We start from the raw sequence: 23,825 nt of genomic DNA, 5'->3' as shown, positions 1-23,825 counted from the left end.
GCAAACGCCTGATTTTTTTTAATGTCGTGAACAAACTTCAGTACATCGTGGGAGATGAAGGTTGTGGTCAAGTTTCATCCCAGAAAATAATGCACATACCTTATCTTGTGGGGTTAAGACCACCCTCAAACCACCTTGAAAATTAATGAATGAATGATCGTTTTAAGGCCATTTTTCCCCGCTAGAGCGGGGGTTAGCCTTGCGGCCCCCATGACAATCATGATTCCCTGTTTGAGGCAATGTTTTTTATGGCCGGATGCCCTTCCTGACGCCAACCTTTGGTCGCCTCTTACAATGCCCAGGGATACGGTGTACCTATTCTAAACCAGGGTACACACCGTGAAACCACCTTAGACCTTCATTTTTGTTATGCTGTGAACAAACGTTGCTACATCATGGATGATGAAGGTTGTGGTCAAGTTTCATCTAAATCGTGTGTCGTTTCAGAGAGGAGAGCAAATACCTATTTTGGGGGTCAAACCTCACCTCTCCTCAGAAATTAAGCTATTAACAGATTCCTTGAAAAAAATGTTTAAAATCGCACAAAAGTGTACATTGTGAGTTTTAAACATGAACAAATCAATACTGGGAATTTGATTTGCCAATAGGTTGAAGAAATGTTGTGACCTGTTGGGATAGTTTTCATATATGTTTGAACAAGTAGAGTGAGCGTTTGTAGGGTTATCCAATCGGTGAGATTTCCTTGTCTCAAGAGATTGAAGGAATGTATTTCAGGCTTGCCTACTGGGTGAACAGTCCAGCATCCAAACTACAATGTAGTCTCTGGAACAATCCTAACCAGACAATGAAGGTTCAGTGGAATGATTCTGCTTAATAACTGGATAGATGGTTTTACTGCTGCTCTAATTTTACTGAATCGAAATATTCCATACTATGGATTTTATAACTTGTCCCAACACCTGAAATGACAGAATTTTCTGAAATACATAAAATTGTTATATATTGGTAAAGTGAGAAAGATGAGATATTTTTTATAACCTTTATCTGTGAGTTCCTGCACTGTTGTTTCAGAATGCCCAGTCGTCCACGGATGGTGAAGAATATCCTGGAAAACAAAATTCTGTACATGTACCAGCTGAAATTAAACGAGTTAAACACCCCCCTGTTAGTCCCTGTGCAAAACCATCAAAGTACACCACACCAGGATTTGGTGAATTTGAAGAAGTGTTTTAATACAAACCAAATCATCAATAACTTTGTTGAGAAACAGCCACCCACCTCCATTGAGAACCGCAAGGATGGGTCGTCACTAAACATGCATTTCAAAAGAGAAGTGCAGGATTGTTCAATTCTTGGTGGGGGCTTGTAGTTCAGATGTCCAGTGTTCTGGAGTTCCTGGGGAGGGCATAAACAGGGGTGGGAGGGGAAGAAAACTATTCAGAAAAAAAAAAAAATCAGTCACCATTTCTAAAGTTGCGTGAAATTATCTCAACAATAAGCCATCAAAATTGTAACTTGGACTATTACGGCCACAACCATGTGGTCTATGCCCTGTGGAAGAATACATTAATTGTCCTCCATTTGTCGTGGTTTAATATGAAGCATTTATTTCTTTCAGAAGAGGGAGAAAGCATGGTATGACTTTAATTACAGCAGAAATACACGGATACTCAGAAACAATGAACAAATACAGGACCACGAGTCATCAGCATATATTTCTCCACGAGTCCTTGTACAAAAACCATTTATATAGCGTTCAGCTTGTGTGAGTTTGAAATTGCCGAGGCAGGAGGCTGGGGGGAGGAGAAGGAGGTGCAAGGGGGGGGGGGGGGGGGGGAGACCTTGAGGAGATATCAACATTGACATCACAAAGTTGGGCCCCTGTGATCCAGCCAATAAGGAGACCCCAGTTGGTTACTGAGACAACAACATTCCTCAATGGCTGAATTTCCCAGATATTAGCTGTAAACATGCAGTTCTCCCTCTGTAAGCCTCCCCCACGCTGCCTGACATCAAAGAAAGACAGCCTTGAAATGCCAGACTCATTGCCGCCTGGCATGAGTATTTTTCAATAGTTGATCTATTCCCAATATATTTTAAAAGGTTTATTTGAAGGGAAAGCACCTTCAGTTGTTGTTTATGACCCCCCCCCCCTCCCCTCTAAAAACTTCCTGCAGCATGTTGGCTTCTATTAAACTAGCTGCAAACTACTTTTAGCTCGGTTTTTATATACAACCGAGCTGGACACAAGTTTTGATCAATATATATTATACAAGATTAAATTTACCTACAGCACCCAATTATCAGATGAGTTAAAAAATACTATTTACTGCATGGGTTTTCCTGAATTTTTCCTCCTTTGTTCAAGTTACGCCAATATTGGGAAAATAACGTCTCTCCACACAAACTGATTTAAGAAAACAATTTTAATACAGTACAACCTCTTTTATCTGGAGTCGTCGGGAACAAGCACAGTTGGCAATTTGAGTCGATAACTCAGACTGGAGTCGCACTTGAGACTGGAGTCGAAATTGACTTGCGACTCAGACATAGGACTTGGTGCCAGGGTAGCATTCACACCCCTCGATTTTTTTTTCACATTATGTTGTGTTAAACCTTGAATTTAAAATGGACGAAATTATTTTTTTTGTCGCTGATCGACACATAATACCCCATGATGTCAAAGTGGAATTTTTTTTTTTAGAAATTCATACAAAGTAATTAAAAATGAAATACAGAAATATATAATTTACCCCCCTGAGTCAATACTTCATAGAAGCGCCTTTGGCAGCGATTACGGCTTTGAATCTTCTTGGGCATGTCTGTATCAGCTTTGCACATCTGGATTTGAGGAGTTTCTCCCATTCTTCCTTGCACATTTGCTCAAGCTCGGTTAAGTTGGATGGGGAGTGTTGGTGAACAGCAATCTTCAAGTCTTTCCACAGATTCTCAATGGGATTCAATTCTGGCCTTTGGCTGGGCCACTCAAGAACTTTCATGTTCCATTGTAGCCTTGGCTGTATGCTTGGGGTCATTGTGTTGTTGGAACGTAAATCTCTTTTGCAGTCTAAGGTCTTTTGCACTCTGAAGTACGTTCTCCTTAAGGATTTTCCTGTATTTGGCACCATTCATTGTTCCTTCTATCCTGACGAGTCTCCTTGCCCCTCCCGCTGAAAAGCATCCCCATAGCATGATGTTGCCACCACCATGCTTTGCGGTCGGGATGGTGTTAGATGGGTGATGAACCGTGCTCGGTTTCCGCCAGATATAGCGCTTTGCATTCAGGCCAAAGAGTCCAATTTTCACCTCATCAGACCACTGAATCTTTGCCTCATGCTCTCAGTCTTTCTCGTGCCTTTTCACAAACTCCATGCATGCTGTCATGTGCCTTTTTCATAGGAGTGGCTTCCGTCTGGCCACTCTCCCATAAAGCCTAGATTTTTGAAGTGCTGCAGAGACTGTTGTGCTTCCGGCAGGTTGTCCCATCTCAGCCAATGAACTCTGTAGTTCTGTCAGAGTGGTCATTGGGTTCTTGGTCACCTTCCTGACCAACGTCCTTCTTGCCCAGTTGCTCAGTTTGGTCAGACAGCCAGCTCCAGGAAAAGTCTTTGTAGTTCCATATTCTTTCCATTTCCTAATGATGGAGCTCACTGTGCTCTTAGGAACTTTCAACACTAGAAATTGTTTTATACTCTTCCCCAGATCTATGCCTCCTCACAATTATATCTCAGAGTTCTACGGACAGTTACCTGGACGTAATGGTGTAGTTTCTGCTCTGACATGCACTGTCTGCAGTGGGACCTGGAATAGAAAAGTGTGTTTCTTTCTAAATCAGGTCCAAGCAATGGAATTGGCCACAGGTGGAATCCAATCAAGTTGTAGAGACATCTCAAGGATGATCAAAGGAAATTGGATGCACCTGAGCTCAGTTTGGAGCGACATAGCAAAGGGGTTGAATACTTATTGACAAGACATTTCAGCTTTGCAATTTTAATTATTTTGTAAAAATTTCTCAAACAAAAATTCCACTTCAACATTATGGTATCATGTGTAGATCAGTCACAAAAACTTAAAATTTGATCCATTTTAAATTCAGACTGTAACACAACAAAATGTGAAAACAGTCAAGGTGTGTGAATACTTTCTGAAGGCACTGTATTTGAAAAGTAAATTTAACATAAATTTATTTTTGCTGGACCAAAGCAGCAAAACATTGCCACTGTATGAAGTTGACAAACAAAACTTGAGGAAATTTTTTAGTCATTAATCGAATAATTCAATAATTAATCATTTAATTGATGAATCAATAAATCAAAAATAGCCTTTGCAGCCAAATCACCTGGTCATTGGCATGTCCAAATATCAGCTTCTTAACTCAAAAGGTGCCTGAGATAATGGTCAGAAGAGAAAGGAAATTTAATTACTTAAATAAGTACTTAATTAATCGCTAATAATTAAATAACTCCTCAAGTAATTGATTAATCAAAAAACAAAAAATACCGTTTTTGACAAAGGACTTGCTCACTATTGTGCCGAAATTTCAGCTTCCTAGCTCAAAGGATGGCTGAGATATAGCCCGGGCAAACAAGAAAGAAAGAAAGAAAGAAAACAAACTGGGCTGAAAATTGGGCAAACTGGGCAAACAAACTGAAAACCGAGTACTCCCTTTCAGCGTGCGTCATTGCTGAGCCCCCTTCGGTGCCCGGCAATGACGTTATGCAGCGCCTGGAGATGGCATCGGAAAGGTGCAGTGTACAACAAGAAAGCAAGAAAACAAACAACCAGAGTGAAAACCGAGTACTCCCTTTCAGCGTGCGTCATTGCCGAGCCCCCTTCGGTGCCCGGCAATGACGTAATGCAGCGCCTGGAGATGGCAGAGGAAAGGTGCGGTGTGCAACATGGCTCATTGTAAAGGACTCCATGTGGGGAATAGGTGTTGTTAACGATGATGTCATAATTCGACAGGGACAACGCTTAGTCTGATCAGTTTGAAATGTATTGAGCATGACCGATGCAGCAATTATATTAGAGAATATAAATTTATGATGTCATCGCTCACGTGGTCTGGAAGCCATATTGGATCAAAGCAAAAAATGTTCAAAAACAGAGTTGGCTCGCAATATGTTGACTGCGCAGGGTAAGTATTCTATGAATACCATCTAGTTTATGATTTTGTCAGTGACATTATTGTTAAGATAATAACGAATTGTTAACACGGGTCCTAAAATCCTGTTCTTCTGCTCTTTCACTCCCTCTCTCTGTTCTCTTCACCCTCTCTTTTGCTCAAGGTCATCTTCCATCTGCTTGGAAATCAGCCAACCTCACCACTTTGCACAAAAAGGTGCAAAAACAAATCCTAGCAACTACAGACCAATCAGCCTTCTCCCAATGATCAGCAAAGTCATGGAATCCATCATTGCTTCAGATATGAAATCTTTCCTCTTCTCCAATGGCTTGATCTCTGATCATCAATTTGGTTTCAGACCTGGTCACTCTACTCTGGACATGCTGCTTCTGCTTTCTCAACAATGGATGGAGGTCCTCAATGCCAAACAGGAAATTAGAGCTGTCTCCCTTGACATATCACGTGCCTTCGATACGGTCTGGCATCCTGCTCTGCTTACCAAACTCTCCTCCTTTGGTATCCATGGAAATCTCCATGCATGGCTGGCTGACTTCCTCTCTAGTTGTAGTCAACGTGTGGCCCTGAATGGGTTTCTCTCATCTCCTCTTCCTGTTCAGGCTGGAGTTCCCCAAGGCAGTGTTCTGGGCCCTGTGCTTTTTCTGGTCTTCATCAATGATCTCTCTGACTCTCTCGAAAATCCTCTCTATCTCTTTGCTGATGACTCTACTCTCTGTCGCTCCATTCCTCATCCCTCAGATCGGCAGTCTGCAGCCTCCTCACTCTCTGCAGACCTGGATAAAATCACAGACAGGGCAAACAAGTGGAACATGTCCTTCAATTCTGACAAATCTCACACTCTTACGATGTCTCTCCGAAAAGACTGACTGGACAACCCTCCCATCCACTTTCTGAATAATCCTCTCCAAGAAGTTCTGTCACTCAAGCTTTTGGGTCTCACTATCTGCCATGATCTTTCCTGGGAAAACCACATTTCAAATCTGGCCTCCAAAGCCAGTCGCTGACTGGGCATCCTCCGTCGTGCAAAGTCTTTCCTTGGCACACCTGAGCTCCTCACCACATACAAGGCTTTCATCCGCAGCTCAATGGAATACTGCTCTCCCCTCTGGGCTGGTGCTCCTGCCTCACACCTAGCTCGTCTTCACGCTGTTGAAACCAAAGCGTTCAGAATCATTGGAATCTCCCGCGATGAAGCTAACTCCAAGGGCCTTTCACTCACTCACCGCAGGCAGTTTGGTGGTCTTTCCGTCTTCTACCGACTCCTCTCTGGCCTTGCCCCCCCAGCTCTCTCGTGGCTCTGTCCCCCAAATATTCCTACAGGTCGCACAAGATCTGCCTGCAACCCTCTTCTGGTTAAACTGCCAAAATCAAGACTCTCTGCTCACCTTCACTCCTTCATTCCTCTTTTCTCCCACCTCTGGAACAAACTCCCTCACTCTCTTCAATCCCACTCCACCCTCCAGGTCTTTAAAACAGCTGTTCACCACCATCTCTTATCTTCCCCCAGGAAGGGCATCCGGCCATAAAAACATTGCCTCAAACAGGGAACCATGATTGTCATGGGGCCCGCAAGGCTAACCCCCGCTCTAGCGGGGAAAATGGCCTTAAAACGATCATTCATTCATTCATATTCATCCAAAACCTTGATCTTTTCTACCCCCGCTAATTTCACCCCAAATCCACTTTTTTGAAATACCAACTTCTGTCCTGGAAGTCCTTGGGGTCCTTGTGTTTTATACTTCTCCCACCCCCCCCCCCCCCTTTCCCACGCTTCCTCCCTCCAAGCCCTCTCCCTCCCACACATCTCCCTGCTCTCAAATGTTATGTTTGTGTGCTTCCCCTTCTCTCCCCATCTTGTCTTCCGCTCCCTCTTTTTATATATCTTGTTTGTCTGGTTGATTTGTTTGTGAAATAAATGTTAGCTCTTTCACGAGCCTCGATTCAGTGTACAAAAAAACAAAAAACGAAGCACACTTACACAAAAATAAGGATATATAATGATCATTATGAAGGCATCGATTTTATTGCTCACCTTAAGTTCATCTTTTTTGAAAGGGTACTCTCTATTTAACAAGGTGTGCAACGTTACACCCAGGGCCCACACGTCAGCTGCTGGACCATAATAATTCTTTCGCTGGACCATTTCAGGAGACATATAGGATATTGTTCCACCTCGATATCGTATCAACTTTCCACGTTCAAATGTAGTGGCCGTTCCAAAATCGACGACCTTCAGCACCGCTGCTTCACTATAGAGGAGGTTTGCAAGCTACAAAATAGATGCAGAAAAATGTATTAGTCAAGGGATGGACACAGGCTGAAAGTTCAAACATGAGATAACTCAACAGGACGGACACATTCAACGAAGCCATTGTTAGTCTGAAATTGTGTTTCACACCTGCAGTATTTGATCCCAACTATTTTTTATTATAACATGTACATCCTATGAGATTTAAGTTATTTTTTGCACTCGCATCAAATTTCAAGTGATGTATATGAATACAAATGGTCTGACAGGATGGTGCAGAGGTAGCGCGTACTTCACTGTGAGTGTTCTTGTCTGGGTTTGATTTGCAACATATCAATTGCTGGACTAGTGGTTTCACACAGAGCATAACAGCAATAATTGAGTCATATATGGGATTTTAAAAAATTGTACACATAGTTTGTTCCTCTCCCCAATGATAACTGCCTATGAATCACCCTGCCTGTGAAACACCACAATGACAGTTTAGAGCTGGGTCGGGATTCGAACTTCGGCTGGACAGCTTAGAAAGGTGTGTGCGTACATCTAGGTCGAGGCCATCAATGTCGGCCTTGGATTCGAAGTGATGTACTGTTTCACTCCCAAAAGTACTTGTCAGCATTTATCGGATCATGGGGTGGTGTTGATGATATTCAGCTTCAATGTTACCCAGTATGTTACCCGTCAGTGATCACCTCTTATCTTTAAAATGGTCTCATCCCACCTTCAGATTCATAAACCCAAGTCCAACGGATTTTAAGGAATAATTCGATTCTTCCACGATACATAAGCAAAATCGAGTCTTGCCACAATTTATGACGATTACTTATAATTGTAATCTTAACTTATAATTATAATTATAACTTATAATTCAATCCAATTTCAATATTTCCAATTTCATCCAATTTCAAATCCAATTTCAAAATCCAAACACACACATAACATAAACATCTATACAAACATTTTATTTATTTCATAAATGCTGTTGTGGTGGCAAATGAGATTCTTCAAATTGTTTGAAATACAGTTCCTTGTGACAAAAAAGAAACTCTTTCTTTGTTACTAAATACATCCTTCTAGGTTTCCATGGTAATTAGCACAGTTTTTTTTTTACCTTTATATCTCCATGTGCAACATTCATGTTGTGCATGTAATCAAACGCGGATGCAGCCTGGAAGAAAAGCAAATACAAAAGGTTATGGGATGGATTTATAAATCAAGCGTTTGATAGTTTTCAAAATCATGTTGGTCAATCTGCTAGACCCAATTTCAAAGCAATCTATAACGGCACTCAGTAGAGAGCAAACCTCCACATGGTTGGCCATATCACTCAATGGTGAAGAATCACTTTAAAAATTCTACTAGCTGAATCCGGATCCGGATCTTTACCAAAATCGAATCGAATCGTCCATGTCACGCACACAACCTGCACCAAGTTTCATCCAATCCGTCCACAACTTTTTGAGATATCCTGCTATGTATAGTTTTTGGCCATATCTCCCAATGGTGAAGAATCATTTTAAAATTAAATAATATTCATGTCCGAATTTATTTTCAGATCTTCACCAAAATTGAATATATTTGTCCTTGTCAGACACCCAACCGGTCTTTCAAGTTTCGTCCAAATCCGTCCACAACTTTTTGAGATATCCTGCTATGTATAGTTTTTGGCCATATCTCCCAATGGTGAAGAATCATTTTAAAATTAAATAATATTCAGGTCCGAATTTATCATCAGATCTTCACCAAAATTGAATATATTTGTTCTTGTCAGACACCCAACCGGTCTTTCAAGTTTCGTCCAAATCCGTCCACAACTTTTTGAGATATCCTACTAGGTATCGTTTTTGGCCATATCTCCCAATGGTGAAGAATCATTTTAAAATTAAATAATATTCATGTCCGAATTTATCATCAGATCTTCACCAAAATTAAATATATATTTGTCCTTGTCAGACACCCAACCGGTCTACCAAGTTTCGTCCAAATCCGTCCACAACTTTTTGAAATATCCTGCTTGGTATCGTTTCTGGCCCTATCTCCCAATGGTGAGGAATCACTTAACAAATTATACTAACGGGATCCGGATCCGGATCTTCACCCAAATTGAATTGTTTCTTAATTGTCACACACACAACCTGTTCACCAACTTTCGTCCAAATCCATCTATAACTTTTGAGATATCCCGCGATGTATCGTTTTTGGCCCTATCTCTCAATGGTGAAGAATCGCTTAAAAATTAAATAATTCTCATATACGAATCCATATTCAGATCTCCACCAAAATCGAATCGTCCTTGTCAGACACCCAACCGGTCCACCATATTTCGTCCGAATCCGTCCACAACCGTTTGAGATATCCTGCTATGTATCGTTTTTGGCCCGATCTCCCAATGGTGAAGAATCACTTAAAAAATTCTTATAGCCGGATCTGAATCCGGATCTTCCCCAAAATCTAATCATTTCGTCCTTGTCGCATACACTCTGCCAAATTTCGTCTGAATCCGTCCACAACTTTTTGAGATATTTTGTTCACAAACGGACAGACAGACAGGGGTGAAACCATAACCTCCATCCACCTTTGGTGGCGGAGGTAATTATTTGGAAAGTAAGTAAATCATCATGTGATTATGCTCACCTGACGAATGATGGGCTTGAGGAGCTCTTCTGAAAATTTTACTTGAGCCCTGAGCATGCTGCTGAGTGTATCTGTAAACAATAATAGAATCATGGAAGGAAGCCATCATCATCACATCACAACAGGGAAGACGAGCCCTTTAAAAGTGGAAATGTATGTGCAAATATGACGTGTATAAGAGCCTCTGACGAAGGAATGACTAATGCTCAAAATGGCAGTTGCCCCTCATGTCCCACGGTGGTAGATAAACGCGAATCTAACATTTTTTAGTTGATAAAAGCCGTTGTGCATTTTGTCCATCGGCACAGCCAGACATGAACCTTCAGAGACAAAAATTCAGTTTTACCCACAACATTTGGCCAGCGTTGAGGTCACTTCCTGTATAACTTGCTTGAGGGAGACAATAATGTGACAAAAATGACCTGGATTGATTATTAACTGGAATTCATCACGTATTTCATGAACAATGTTCGCAAAAGTGTTTTGTAATTTCTATTCCAGCTGCTCTTTTGTTCACTTACTGTGCCCCATTCCCATTTTGGTATTTATTAAACACCCCCACCCCCATAGGATAGGGGGAGGCCTATACCTGTTGTAGGGTTTCTTTCCACAGTTAGTGCTTCTAATTGTAATGGTACCCCAGAGTTTCTTTCATCCTGAGTAGTACCAAACCACCATTTAGGTTTTTCTCCCTTTTTCTGCCAATTCCGGAACTGTAGCTCAGAGCAGGGACTTGTGGAATGAAATTTTGCATTGATGATGGCAATACAAAGTGTGTGGGTTTTCGATAATTGTTTTTGACCTTGCCCTAATTTTAAGGTCGTGACCTAATTTATAGTCATTTTAACATTTTCACCATAACTCGACAGAGGCTTGTCCAATCAGAATGAAATTTCCCTCTCTAGATGTCCTATAGCAAGACGCATTTACACTTTATTTACATCATACCCCTCCGAAGTAAAGGTCAACGTCAAATGGCGGTCTGAAAAAAACAAACATGTTTTTCGTCATCGTGCAATTTTGCCAATGCGGATTCTCAAAGACCACTTGGCCTTCCAAAATGTCCTTGCATCATAATAGTGCACCTGCATTGAAGTTGTGCACCTGATATTTCATTAGTGTCCACAACCTACTTTTTAAGATTGTGACCTAATTAACAAAACAAATCTTTTTGATCATAGCTTGGAATAAGTTTCCTCCGATTTTCATGATGTTGGACTTTATGGAAAGCCAAGCAGTGATGCGTGCAGGATGCCTCCACTCAGTGTTTTGGGAGTTCATCTCAGGCGGCCTCATGTCACCGATTAGGCCGCAACACAGAACCCTGGGGGCCACCTGCATTAATGTTATTGGCTACAGAAGGTTGAACCTCATGCCACACAAAAATAAAATGGTGCACAACACAAGACAGTGGTCACAGACAATTGTTTACAACATGCAGGCTGTAACCTACGTATTGTCGCGTTCCTGGCGATTAAAATCTTTACCAGGAAACAGATTAGCGGGGCAAGCTTTAACTCTGGGGCGACGATCAAATGTGGACTTTATATATGCGGGGGAATAAAGGGGAGGGGAAGATGAAGGGTTGTCCGCCGGACCTGTTGTTCGCCGACAGTTCCCGAACCTGCGAAAAATAAACTCAAACAAAACGGGTTTAAAATGTACAAGGAAATTAACAAAAGGATTTTTTTGAAAGAAAATACCGATAACAAGAGAAACGCGATGGTCAAACTAAATTCCTATGGGATCCTTCACACCAGACATAACGGACAAATCTATATATATATATATAAACGCGAGTCGTCTGTGTGTGTGTGTGTGTGTGTGTTCAGTTTTTGTGTGTCTGCGTTTTATTCAGAGATGGCTGAACGGATCTTCATCAAACTTTCAGAGGTTCATCAGTGAGTGCCTGGGGGTGTTTACGGCCAAAAAATTTAAAAATATATATATAAAAATAATAATAATAATAATAATAATAATAATCGCTCGACAGTACCTAAGCCTTTTTAAATTAATGACAGTTATATACAAGTACACATTCGCATAAATAAATACAAAACAATCACCAGACATCTGAATACAAATAAATCAAACTATTCCGGAAGTGTGCGAATTTGGTAGTGCGGCTTCTTCTTCTTCCTGATCCGCAACACTTAACTCAAACGCAGAAATGTGATGAACGCCACATTCACCCACCAGCATATACATGAACCCCCTTCCTCTCTTGCCTCCTTTCCCCTCCCTCCCCTCTCCCCCCCTTCCCTCCTTCCCCCCTCCCCCCCTTCCCTCCCCTTTCCCCACCTCCCTGCCCCTTCCCCCCCTCCCTCCCCCTGCCCCCTATCCCTCCCCCTTCCCCACCTCCAACCGCTTTTCCCCCCTCCAACCCCTTCCGCCCTCCCCTCCGCTGTGAAGGGTAAAAGGCAAGAGAGAAAATGTCGGTCCGAGAGTTATTTTAACGTTGGGTCATGACATCATCGGTGCTTCTCTTCCAATGACCACAGGCCACCACTATTGTCCAGCTCTCCACCAATCAGCGCATCGCTTCTTGCTCGCCCTTCTCTCTACCAATCAGCGAGTGCCTTCTTACTCTGCCCTGGCCAATCACGGCTCCTCGGGGCGTGTCTTCGGCCTGCTCGACCTCGATGTGTGCTTCCCAATGGTGTAATTCGCGGCAGTGCTCAATGTCCTGGCTTCCTGGTGGTTTTTATTGTTATTTAGTGTGGTTTAATGTCCATTCTAACTGGTGTCTATGGTGCGGTGCCAAAAAGGATAAAGGATAGATCACTGAGGTTTGATGAACAGGGGAATTAACATAATCCCTACAACGAGTTAACACAAGGGCCATCCTCGTATGGCCACAATTATTCACTCTTACGTGACAACCGGCTAAACAAAACTTACTACATGATGATGGTTCCTACCCGACATCCGGAGCATGTTAATTTATCCGGACATAACACAATTCACTGAAAAGAAAATTCACATTTTTTTCTGTTGCTTCATGTGAAAGGTTCTAAAGCCCAGGATTTAATCAGCACATACATTAAAAGTAGCCTGATGTAAGAAAAGATAATAATCCAAACCTCACAGCAGTTGTACAAACTCATACAAAGCATATCTTCACCAGGCTAAACAGTTTACGTTTTGTAACCCACTGATAGGCCGGATCTGGATCCAGACCTGAACCAAAATCTAATCACCTTTTTCTTGTCATCTACCCAATCCTTCCACCTTGTTTTGTTATAATCCGTCCATAACTTATTGAAATATTGTGCAATATATAGTGCCTGTAGAAAATCTACACCCCTTTCAAATTTTTCACCTTTTGTTGCCTTGTCGCCTGGAATGCAAATGCATTAAATCAGACTTTTTCCACCTTTATTTAGAAATCCTACATCGTACCCCACAACTTCCAAATAAAAAACAAATTCGGCAAATTTCAGAAAATTTATTTAAAATACAAAACGAGAATATCTTGTTTGAATAAATGTTCACCCCCCTCATAACAGCAATTGTAAATTAGCTCAGGTGAAACCAATCACGTTCAAAATCATACACCAAGTTAAATGGCCTTCACCTGTGTTCAATTGTAGTGATTCTGATTATTTTAGAATAAAATCAGCTCTTCCTGTTGGTAGTTTTTTTGCTGGGTCGTGCATTTCACAGCAAAGACTCAACTATGAGTACCAAGGAGCTTTCAAAAGATCTCCGGGATAAAGTTGTGGTCCGGATCTTCACCAAAATTGAATCAATTCGTCTTTGTCAGACACCCAAACCTGTCAACCAAATTTCGTCCGAATCCATCTACAACTGTTTGAAATATCCTGCTCACAAACAAATAGACAATCGGGCAGGGGTGAAAACATAACCGCCTTGTATTAATGGTAATAATGTTTTCCATATCATCTTAATAATGTTTTCCATTAAGTTATATCAGCTGATGTGTGGTGGATTCAATATTATATTTATTGTGCATTGAGCAGATTGGTGTACAAATGAAGCCACGAAACAAAGAAAGTCAAAATGATTTAAGATTACACATGCAGTATTACATGGGTTCAAACAACAGCAGAACAATGTCAACAAAGAACAATGAAAAAGGGAAACTCACCTGCTAATACAAACTCAGTGACCATGAAACAGTGATCTTCATACTGCTTCACACCCAACACTTTAACTACGTGGGAATAGCAGAGTGGAAATAAGATAAACATTAGAAAGCTCATTCCGAAGTTCTCTTTCCCCGTTTTGCCTTTAACTGTGTTTCAGAAATGTTGTTTCTCAATTAAAGTTTTCATATTTCCTAACACAATCATAAACTGATGCGTTCATTTTAGAATGAATGAATGATCGTTTTAAGGCCATCTTCCCCGCTAGAGCGGGGGTTGGCCTTGCGGGCCCCATGACAATCATGGTTCCCTGTTTGAGGCAATGTTTTTATGGCCGGATGCCCTTCCTGACGCCAACCCTTGGTCGCCTCTTACGATGCGCAGGGATACGGTGTACCTATTCTAAATCGGGGTACACACCGTGATCATTCATCCCAGCAAGCTGGTACTCAATTTGCCGACCTCGGAAGGATGACAGGCTGAGTCAACCCCCCTGGCGTTAATTCAGCGATCGACCGGGATTCGAACCCAGGATCGTAGGATCCCAAGCCGGCACCCTAACCACTGAGCCAACACCAGGCTTTTTAGAATTTTTCTCTTGAATTTTTAGAATCTTGAATCTTTTCATTTTAGAGTAGGCATGAAAAGGACACTAAATGAAATTCTCTCATCTCTTCCTGTCCAGGGTGGAGTTCCTCAAGGCAGTGTTCTGGGCCCTGTGCTTTTTCTTATCTTCATCCAAGATCTCTCCGACTCTCTGGAAAATCCTCTCTACATCTTTGCTGATGACTCCACCCTCTGCTGCTCCATACCTCATCCCTCAGATCGGCAGTCTGCAGCCTTTTCACTCTCTGCAGACCTGGATAAAATTACAAGGTGGTTTCTGTCTTCCACCGACTCCTCTCAAGCCTTTTTCCCCCTGCTGTCTGTGCTCTGTCCCCCAAATATCCCTGCAGGATACACAAGGTCTGCTAGTAACATCTGGTGAAACTGCAAAATCAAGAATCACTGCTCACCTTCACCCTTTCATTCCTCTTTTTTCCTGCCTCTCGAACAAACTCTCACGCTCTCTTCAATCCCTCTCCTCCCTCCAGGTCTTCAAAACAGCTGTTCACCACCATCTCATATCTTCCCCTATCCAAAACCTTGATATTTTCTACCCCCGCCCCCCCCCCCCCCTTAATCTATCTCAAATCCACCTCCTTCAAATTCCCTGTTTTCTTTCCTGAAATCCCCTGCAGGTTCCAACTTGTTTATCCTGTGTACCCCACTCCTGCCATCTCTCTTCCACAGATCTCCTGATGTCCCTTTTCCCAATTGTTGTTGTGCTTCCTTCCCTACCCCTCTTGTCTCCCGCTCCCTTTATTATACGTTATATGTGTTAGGTCTTATACAAGCCTCGAGTAAGCATACAAAAATAGGCCCTTAAATGAACTCGAATATTCTGGAGAGTATGGTGATGACAGAAAACGACAAACTTCAAAATGGATTTAAAAACCAAGCAGAGAACAGAAAAACCACGCGTCTGCTTGCACGTTCAATGAACCAAAAGGGAAGATCTCAAGATGAGGGCTGGCAGGATGGATTAGAGGGATGCGCAGTTGCCGTTGAGATGTGTCGCTCGGGTTCAAATCTTGGCCCAGCTATAAACTGCAACTTGGTATTTGGACATGCATGGTGTTCTATCCATCGGAAGCACATCAGGCCAGAGGACCCATCTGCCATCATTGGCCGTTGGTGGACGTTAAAGACCCCACAGCATCAAGCTGGAGGACTCCCACAACATGAGTGTGTCAGTAATCATCACCACCATGAACGGAATGGAAATTCCTGCCACCTCCGTTGATCAACTACGTAGTCTGGGCAGCTGTCTTTTCAGACTTGGGCAACAAACTTTCCCGAGCTGACCCCACAGGATGGTGAGAATAATAGCAACTGTAAAAGCGCTGTAGTAGTAATAGTAGTAGTAATAGTAATTGTAGGAGTAGTAGTAGTAGTAATAAGAGTAGTAGTAATAGTAGTAGTAGTAGTAGTAATAGTAGTAGTAATAGTAGTAGTCATAATAGTAGTAGTAGTAATAATAGTAGTAGTAGTTGTAGTAATAGTAGTAGTAATAGTAGTTGTAGTAATAGTAGTAGTAGCCGGCGTTGGTGGACGTTAAAGACCCCACAGCATCAAGCTGGAGGACTCCCACAACATGAGTGTGTCAGTAATCATCACCACCATGAACGGAATGGAAATTCCTGCCACCTCCGTTGATCAACTACGTAGTCTGGGCAGCTGTCTTTTCAGACTTGGGCAACAAACTTTCCCGAGCTGACCCCACAGGATGGTGAGAATAATAGCAACTGTAAAAGCGCTGTAGTAGTAATAGTAGTAGTAATAGTAATTGTAGGAGTAGTAGTAGTAGTAATAAGAGTAGTAGTAATAGTAGTAGTAGTATTAGTAATAGTAGTAGTAATAGTAGTAGTCATAATAGTAGTAGTAGTAATAATAGTAGTAGTAGTTGTAGTAATAGTAGTAGTAATAGTAGTTGTAGTAATAGTAGTAGTAGCCGGCGAAGCCGGTGTTGTCAATGAACGCGTACGTATTATGCTGAAAAAACAGATTATGCTGGATCTCTTGGCTTGAGAATTTCGAAGATTTGACACACCAAATTGCTCAATGGAGGCCGCCATCTTGCGGATGCGGAAGTATGCATAACAAATTTGAAAAAAAGTTCCATAGGAGTTTGTTTCACCCGTCTTTGTTTGATTCACAATCTTATGCACCTCTAATTTGTAATTAAAATACTTTAAGACCAACCTCGGCCCGCACGGGCCTGGTTGTCTTCAACGAAAATCGTCACCAAACACCGGAACCAATGAGATTCGAGCATTTGAAAAAATACTTCAAAGAAGCGTATTACGCGTTTTGGAGGCTGAAAACGGCGTCAAATATTCTAAAATTGACGAAGAATTATTTTTTAGAAATATCGCGGCAGTAGGGGATAGTTTTTCACGGCCGGAAATATCCGAAGTCGAGACGGAATTCACCGAATTAATCAAGAAGGAAATTTTATAAATTTTAATCTCATCCAGAATGCAAATGGTGTCATTTTAGGTCTGAATTTGCGAAATTTTGTGAGCTGACCAATCAGCGATCAGCTTAGGTCAGCCAATCAGCGCCAGCGACACGGTTTGATTAACGACAGCCACACATTGCCATTGAAACGGCGCTATCGTCTGATCTGTCGGCACTGATCTTACTGCAAGCTAACTTCTTCTGGTGGAGGAAGCCGCAGTGCCCGGAGAGAACCAGTCCTGACAGCGACTGAAGTTAGAAGACTACACACATGCTGTGAAAACGTATATTAAGCCCAGTTAAAATTTCTTAAAATAGGCCCTAAGCTAGCACATCGTATAGTTACTTCCTTAAGCTTCTTGTGACATTTATTGTATGTAGGTATTGGGGAGGACTGTCTGCTCTTCTCTTTTGCCAAGTCTTACCAGGTACGGTACCTACTACACCTACCAACTACCTAACCCACTGATGCCATCGTGATGGGTAAAATAGTGGCAAGAGGCTTTGGCTTCGCCGGCTCATTGCGGCTTTGCAGTCGGGTACTAGTAGTAATAGTAGTAGTAGTAGTAGTCGTAGTAGTAGTAGTAGTCGTCGTAGTATGACATGATGGATAACAAATCAATGAATGGTATATAATTAATTATCTACAGAAGTCCTCATGCTCATGTTCATTACGTTGTACACTGATACAGGTGAGTAAACTTTTGTCCCATCTGCAAGCATTAGTTGGTGGACATTATAGCTCCCCTGATATATGTTGTGTTGTAGCGACCCATGGGTCCCCCAAGCGAGACCAGCAGCAGAATCTCCTTGCTCCAGCCGGTGACGTCACCGGCGGACAACCTCGGCGCCGGGGTGGCTGGTCACGTGACCACCAAAGCGTGCCGTGCGTGCGGTTACCATCCTTTGCACCTGTCGGTCACGTGACCACCGAAACACGCCTCGCCTAAGAGGCGTGGCTTTCGGTTTCGGTTGTGCTTTCTGGTTGTGATATATATGCAGCCCGATAAATGGGCTTTGACGGAGTTCCTGAGTTGGGTTTTACAATAAACATCTTCTCGGACGAGTTTGTGTCTTGCCCGTCACTTCGTCCGTCTCAAGCAAGAGCTCGGCTCTTCAGTGTCATGTCATAGGCTAGGCTTTGGCTCCACATCATGTCATACTACTACGACTACTACTACTACTACTACTACTACTACTAGTACCCGACTGCAAAGCCGCAATGAGCCGGCGAAGCCAAAGCCTCTTGCCACTATTTTACCCATCACGATGGCATCAGTGGGTTAGGTAGTTGGTAGGTGTAGTAGGTACCGTACCTGGTAAGACTTGGTAAAAGGAGGAATTTGTTCCTTTGAGATGGCATTTGCTTTAGTCTTTTATAAACCGGATACAGAAGGTGGTTATCGCAGGCATTTGCAATTTGTTCAGGGTGCCGGTGAAAGCTCACTTCACAACATATATCAGGGGATCTATAATGTCCACCAACTAATGCTTGCAGATGGGACACTCAGCTGAACATCAATCCAAGGGACGACACACTTTGTAATGTAACGTTCAACCTGCGAAGCACTAATCTGACAGTTTACAGTTGGGTCCTGTCAGAGGAATGATTTTATAGGAATATTACAAGGAAATGTAGAGGTTGATGGGCGATATGGGATTTGAATGTGGGATTTCAGCACTGTGAATGGTGTGTCACATGCGAATGTCAAAAAAGGCAAATCCAAATGGATTATTTGTATTGTAATCCATGAAATGCACACTTACCGATATTCGGATGGCTTAGGGAACTGAGCAAATGAGCTTCTTTCAAAAACTGAAATCAAACAGCACAGAAATGTGTCAACAACAGAGCAACCATCTTCCCGACTTTCATAGTGAGGATATTTCATGCATTTGTTATACCAGCAACGGGACCCGCCCTATGGGCGGGGCTTCAATTGGGAGGCCCAAATGAAAAGGTAAAATATCAGAAATTGAAGGCTTTTTTATTTTAAACGATTTATATAAACATCCGTTAAATCATATCACACGCAAATCATCAAAATCTAAACAGTATCTGACTATAATTCACCAAATGTCCCACATTCCACACATCCACACAATCACGTGTACGGATGTTACATGTGTGTGCCGTGTGTGTGGATACGACGCACGGGTGGGAGGCCGGAAGCAAACATGCAATGCAGATACGGCGAACGCTAAAGCATGAAACCAATAAATTCCACATTCCTGTGGCACCTTCAGTCGCACGTCAGACATGGACAGCAAGTTCGTGAAGGACTTCCATGAAAAACGTACCCGTTCGCAAACAAACGGGTGCGTTCACGTATCGAAACATCGATGATCGATGGAAAGACTCGGACAAGCACAATATTTCCAGTAATAATTCAGTATTTTGACTGACAGAACGGTGGATGGCAGTCAAAATAAATCGAGGTCTGGGTGACACTTAATCTTATTGAGACTTCGGATACGATTGCTCAATATGTAAAGGAAACTCTTTTCAACCCCTCAAAACTCAAAATAAACGGTTTCCAGAGTGTCGCACTCCAGCGTGTCCTCGTTTTTTGAAAGTTCAAATATGATAACCCCATCCCTACCGAAGCGGCTAGGGGGTGGGGGAGGGGTTATGTTATTAACTTTATGATTATTACTACCATAGCAGAGTGCCTGTCCGACAAGTGATCTTGTCCCAAGCATGCTGCACGTTCTTCTGACACATCCCCTTATTTGGGCGGTGTATAGTATAGGCAACACACCGCTGTCTTTATCGCTCCCAATAAATAGAAAAAAACAACCAAGGTTACGTACACGAAGCAAAAACATAATATGTATTACTTATGTGCATGTATAATAAATACATCACGCTTATATACTTCGGGTAATTCAAATTTCAACCCCACTCCCGTCTCGGTCTCCCTCCTCCCAAAGAAAGAAATTTCCGACACTCTTGCACCGGCACCCGCACCCGCAGACGCCGGGAGTGGCAGGAAGGGTCATTCCTCTCTGGGGTATATAGATTACAGTCGATCTATGGGTGGGTCTCAAGAACATTGGGTGTGTGTTCATTTACCAAATTTTTTGTGGAGAGATCGCCAATGGTTTAAGCATTTGAGCAAGCACTCCATTCAAAACCGTTAAGGAACAGCTGGCTTGGCAAGCGCAAGCTAGCTGCTTGGTAAAGGAGCACAACCCGCCTTCTACCTTTCGGTTTCGTATGAAACAGCAGGAGCGAGTTTCAAAAGTTCGGTACGAAAAATGCCACTGGCAGAAAGGGCCATGTTATAAATCCAATATTTGTGGGTTATATAGAGTACAGTAGATCTTCGCTCAGTTCTGTAAGTAAACCTTACTTCACGGATATCGGGATTCCTCCAAATTTCTTCATTTAGTGTTTATAAAGAGCATTAGCGACTGTGTAAAAAGCTAAGCATACGTGTTTGTGGTTTATAATATTTTTCCTTCCTGCAGAAGCTGTTGCTCCCAAACGCCATTATAACTCGAAGCTATTTATACCGGTATACGTTATCACTTATCACTGCAGGAATTTGGGGAAGTGGGACATTATTATATTAATATTGTTTTTGTAATAACCATAACAATATGCAATTATCATTAATGTTGTTATTAAAAGCGTCTTTGGAAAAACGCCATGATAAAATTATCTTCTTGTTTGGAAAAACACCACGATAAAGCTAATTTAACATTGATATACACCTCAACATGCAAACCCATTGGCGGCAATGGCGGGGAAAACCCCCCTTGCGGAGGGGGGCAAATGAATGCGCTACAACCTTCATTATGTAACCCTTGGTCATCCTGTCAAGTTTGGTTGAGATTGGATAAGTAACGACGGAATGTATTGGCGTCAAAAATTCATCAGACAGACAGACAGACACGAAATGGCGTATTTTAGTATGATGATGGGCGAAAAATATTCTTCCCAACCCGATGGAATCAAAGAAACTTCCACAGGCACAACTTCGTTGATCCCTGAACGTATCAGCTTCCTCGGGCAATTCCTCTCGGAGTAGTAATTGATACATACATACACACATACGCCATAGCTCTGTTAAAATCTAGATTACTATTCTCATTTGTGGGGTCAACCAGGGAACCATTTTGGTTGAAGTCTTTCACGAACTGACTCACCAGACATTGAGACACCAGTTTAAAGTCCATCCTAAAGATGGCGCACTTTCTAATGAAACACCCTGCCTGAGAATCACCGATATCGTCGGGTTCAGTAATCAAACCAAGACGAGACATGTACAATTAGGTCTGTTCATCATGCTCATTCACACAAACTCACCTTGTTCCAATGACGTTTCTCTTTGGGAATCTTCACAGCAACCTGAAAGAAACAAAAATAATCTTTTCAAAGAAATCCACATGGAAGCGTGAAAGCATGTATATTTGGTTACAGTTTCAAACAAAAGCAAAGGTGAGGCCACCGTCACAAACCATTTACTCAACATAGGTCGTGGCAATAATACGGTAGAGTTCGTGAGGGTGAGTTTCGTCACATTAGCTTCTGTCGATATTTCGTTGTCATGGATACAGTTGGTCGACGTTACGTTTTAACGGTGTTAATCTCAATTGAAAATGTTCACTTTGGTTGAGATCATGAAGAGCGCAAGCAGATAGAAGACGAGTGAAACTGCCCATTCCTCTTTCCTCTCCACCTTTTGACAAATAAATCAAAGTATTTCACTGTGCAACATCCAAACCTCTCCAACACCACGCTCAGCCGTACCTTAATTCCAGAAGAGACTTCCTTTGCAAGGAAAACTTGTCCAAAGGCTCCTTCACCCAACAACTCGCTCATCTTCGTTTCAGGAATGGGACCAGAAAGAAAATGCATAAACACGCCGAGTCAATCACAATGCCGATTACAAAATACGATGACAACAACAAAATATAGAAATGAGAAATTGTTTAAAGAAATAATTAATAAAACGCGAAGTTGTGCCAAAGATGAAACAAAAATCTCGAATTATCAGGTAAACAAACCAGGTATACGAACCTGAAGATCCTCCCATTCAAATGACAACGCCATTGCTATCAATGTATATCACAAAGACAGACGAAAGATAATCTATCACAAAACAATCAGCATGGAAAGTGCAGAGCGACAAGTAACCTGTGCTTCGAGAACAGGACAAGAAACTACTTTGTGATGTCACAGGACAATGACGTCACTGGTGACGTCACAAAGCCACACGCTGAATATCATATTTTATCACCATTTATTTTTACCGTCAATAATTACTTGGACATTTAGCAACATCAATTTACTGCAGAATGATGCACGTTTATTTTTATTTTATTTTTTTGAATACAAGATCGAGGCTCGTGTAAGCGCTGACATTGATCACATTGATCACAAAAAGACAAACTGACACATAAAACATAAAACATGATAAAGGGAGCGGGAGACAAGATGGAGAGCAGGGACATCGGGAGATCTGTGGGAGGGAGACAGCTTGGGGTGGGGGGGAGGAGGCATGGGAACGGGGTGAGGGGTGGGAGAGGTAAAAAAAAACACATGGACACTGCTAGGACTTCCAGGAAAGAAGTCAGTATTTCAAAAAAGTGGATCTAGAGTGAATTAGAGAAGATCAAGGTTTTGGATGAGGGAAGATAAGAGATGGTGGTGAACACCTGTTTTAAAGACCTGGAGAGTGGAGTCATCAGCAAAGAGATAGAGGGGATTTTCCAGAGAGTCGGAGAGATCATTGATGAAGACTAGAAAAAGCACAGGGCCCAGAACACTGCCTTGGGGAACTCCAGACTGAACAGGAAGGGGGAGATGAGAGAAATCAATTCAGGGCCACACGTTGACTACGATCAGAGAGGAAGTCCGCAAGCCATTCGTGGAGATTTCCATGGGTATCAGAAGAGGAGAGTTTGGTGAGCAGAGCGGGGTGCCAGAACGTATCGAAGGCACGTGATATGTTGAGGGAGACAGCTCTGATTTCTTGTTTGGCATTGAGGATCTCCATCCATTGTGAGACAGTCGAAGCAGCATGTCCAGAGTAGAATGACCTGGTCTAAATCCAAATTGATAATCCGAGATCAAGCCATTGGAGAAGAGGAATGATTTGATGTCAGAAGCGATCAAATACTGCACGTTATACTACAGAATCAAACGTTATATCAAATACTGCAGAACAGTGCACTTTTTATCAAATACTTCAGAATAGTGCACGTTATATCAAATACTGCATAATCGTGCACATGAAATCAAATACTGCAGAATAGTGCACGTGATATCAAATACTGCAGAATAGTGCACGTGATATCAAATACTGCAGATTAATGCACGTGATATCAAATCCTGAAGAATAATGCACGTGATTTCAAACACTGCAGAATAGTGCACGTTGTATCAAATACTGCAGTTAATCAAATACTGTTTGGCATATGTGTTGGTTTTTGCAGTTGTATTGGTTTGGCGCACGTGTTGGTTTGGCATATGTGTTGGTTTTTGCAGTTGTATTGGTTGGCACCTGTGTTGGTTTGGCAGATGTGTTGGTTTGACGGATGTGTTGGTTTGGCAGATGTGTTGGTTTGACGAATGTGTTGGTTTGGCGCATTTGTTGAAATGGTGGATGTGTTGGTTTGGCGGATGTGTTGGTTTAGCGGATGTGTTGGCTTGGCG

At 42.2% G+C, this 23,825-nt stretch overlaps 1 protein-coding gene across 1 annotated transcript in view; it reads right to left on the bottom strand.

The window, feature by feature from the left end:
• Nucleotides 1-19,902, bottom strand: part of LOC144891655 (putative serine/threonine-protein kinase MARK-C) — a 30,712-nt gene extending 10,810 nt beyond the window's left edge. The window contains exons 1-8 of the mRNA XM_078775320.1: nt 19,819-19,902; nt 18,926-18,974; nt 14,098-14,163; nt 9,987-10,057; nt 8,464-8,520; nt 7,137-7,373; nt 1,240-1,356; nt 1,000-1,066 (exon numbers count right to left, since the gene is read on the bottom strand). Coding sequence (XP_078631446.1) covers nt 1,000-1,066; nt 1,240-1,356; nt 7,137-7,373; nt 8,464-8,520; nt 9,987-10,057; nt 14,098-14,163; nt 18,926-18,974; nt 19,819-19,821 — 667 coding nt within the window. The 5' untranslated portion in view covers nt 19,822-19,902. The remainder of the gene's footprint in view (nt 1-999; nt 1,067-1,239; nt 1,357-7,136; nt 7,374-8,463; nt 8,521-9,986; nt 10,058-14,097; nt 14,164-18,925; nt 18,975-19,818) is intronic.
• Between the last annotated feature and the right edge of the window lie 3,923 nt (nt 19,903-23,825).

This window comes from Myxine glutinosa, chromosome 4 (assembly GCF_964187855.1).
Source record: "Myxine glutinosa chromosome 4, kmMyxGlut1.1, whole genome shotgun sequence".
Lineage (NCBI taxonomy): Eukaryota > Metazoa > Chordata > Myxini > Myxiniformes > Myxinidae > Myxine > Myxine glutinosa.
This window is presented reverse-complemented; position numbering and strand designations above follow the sequence as displayed.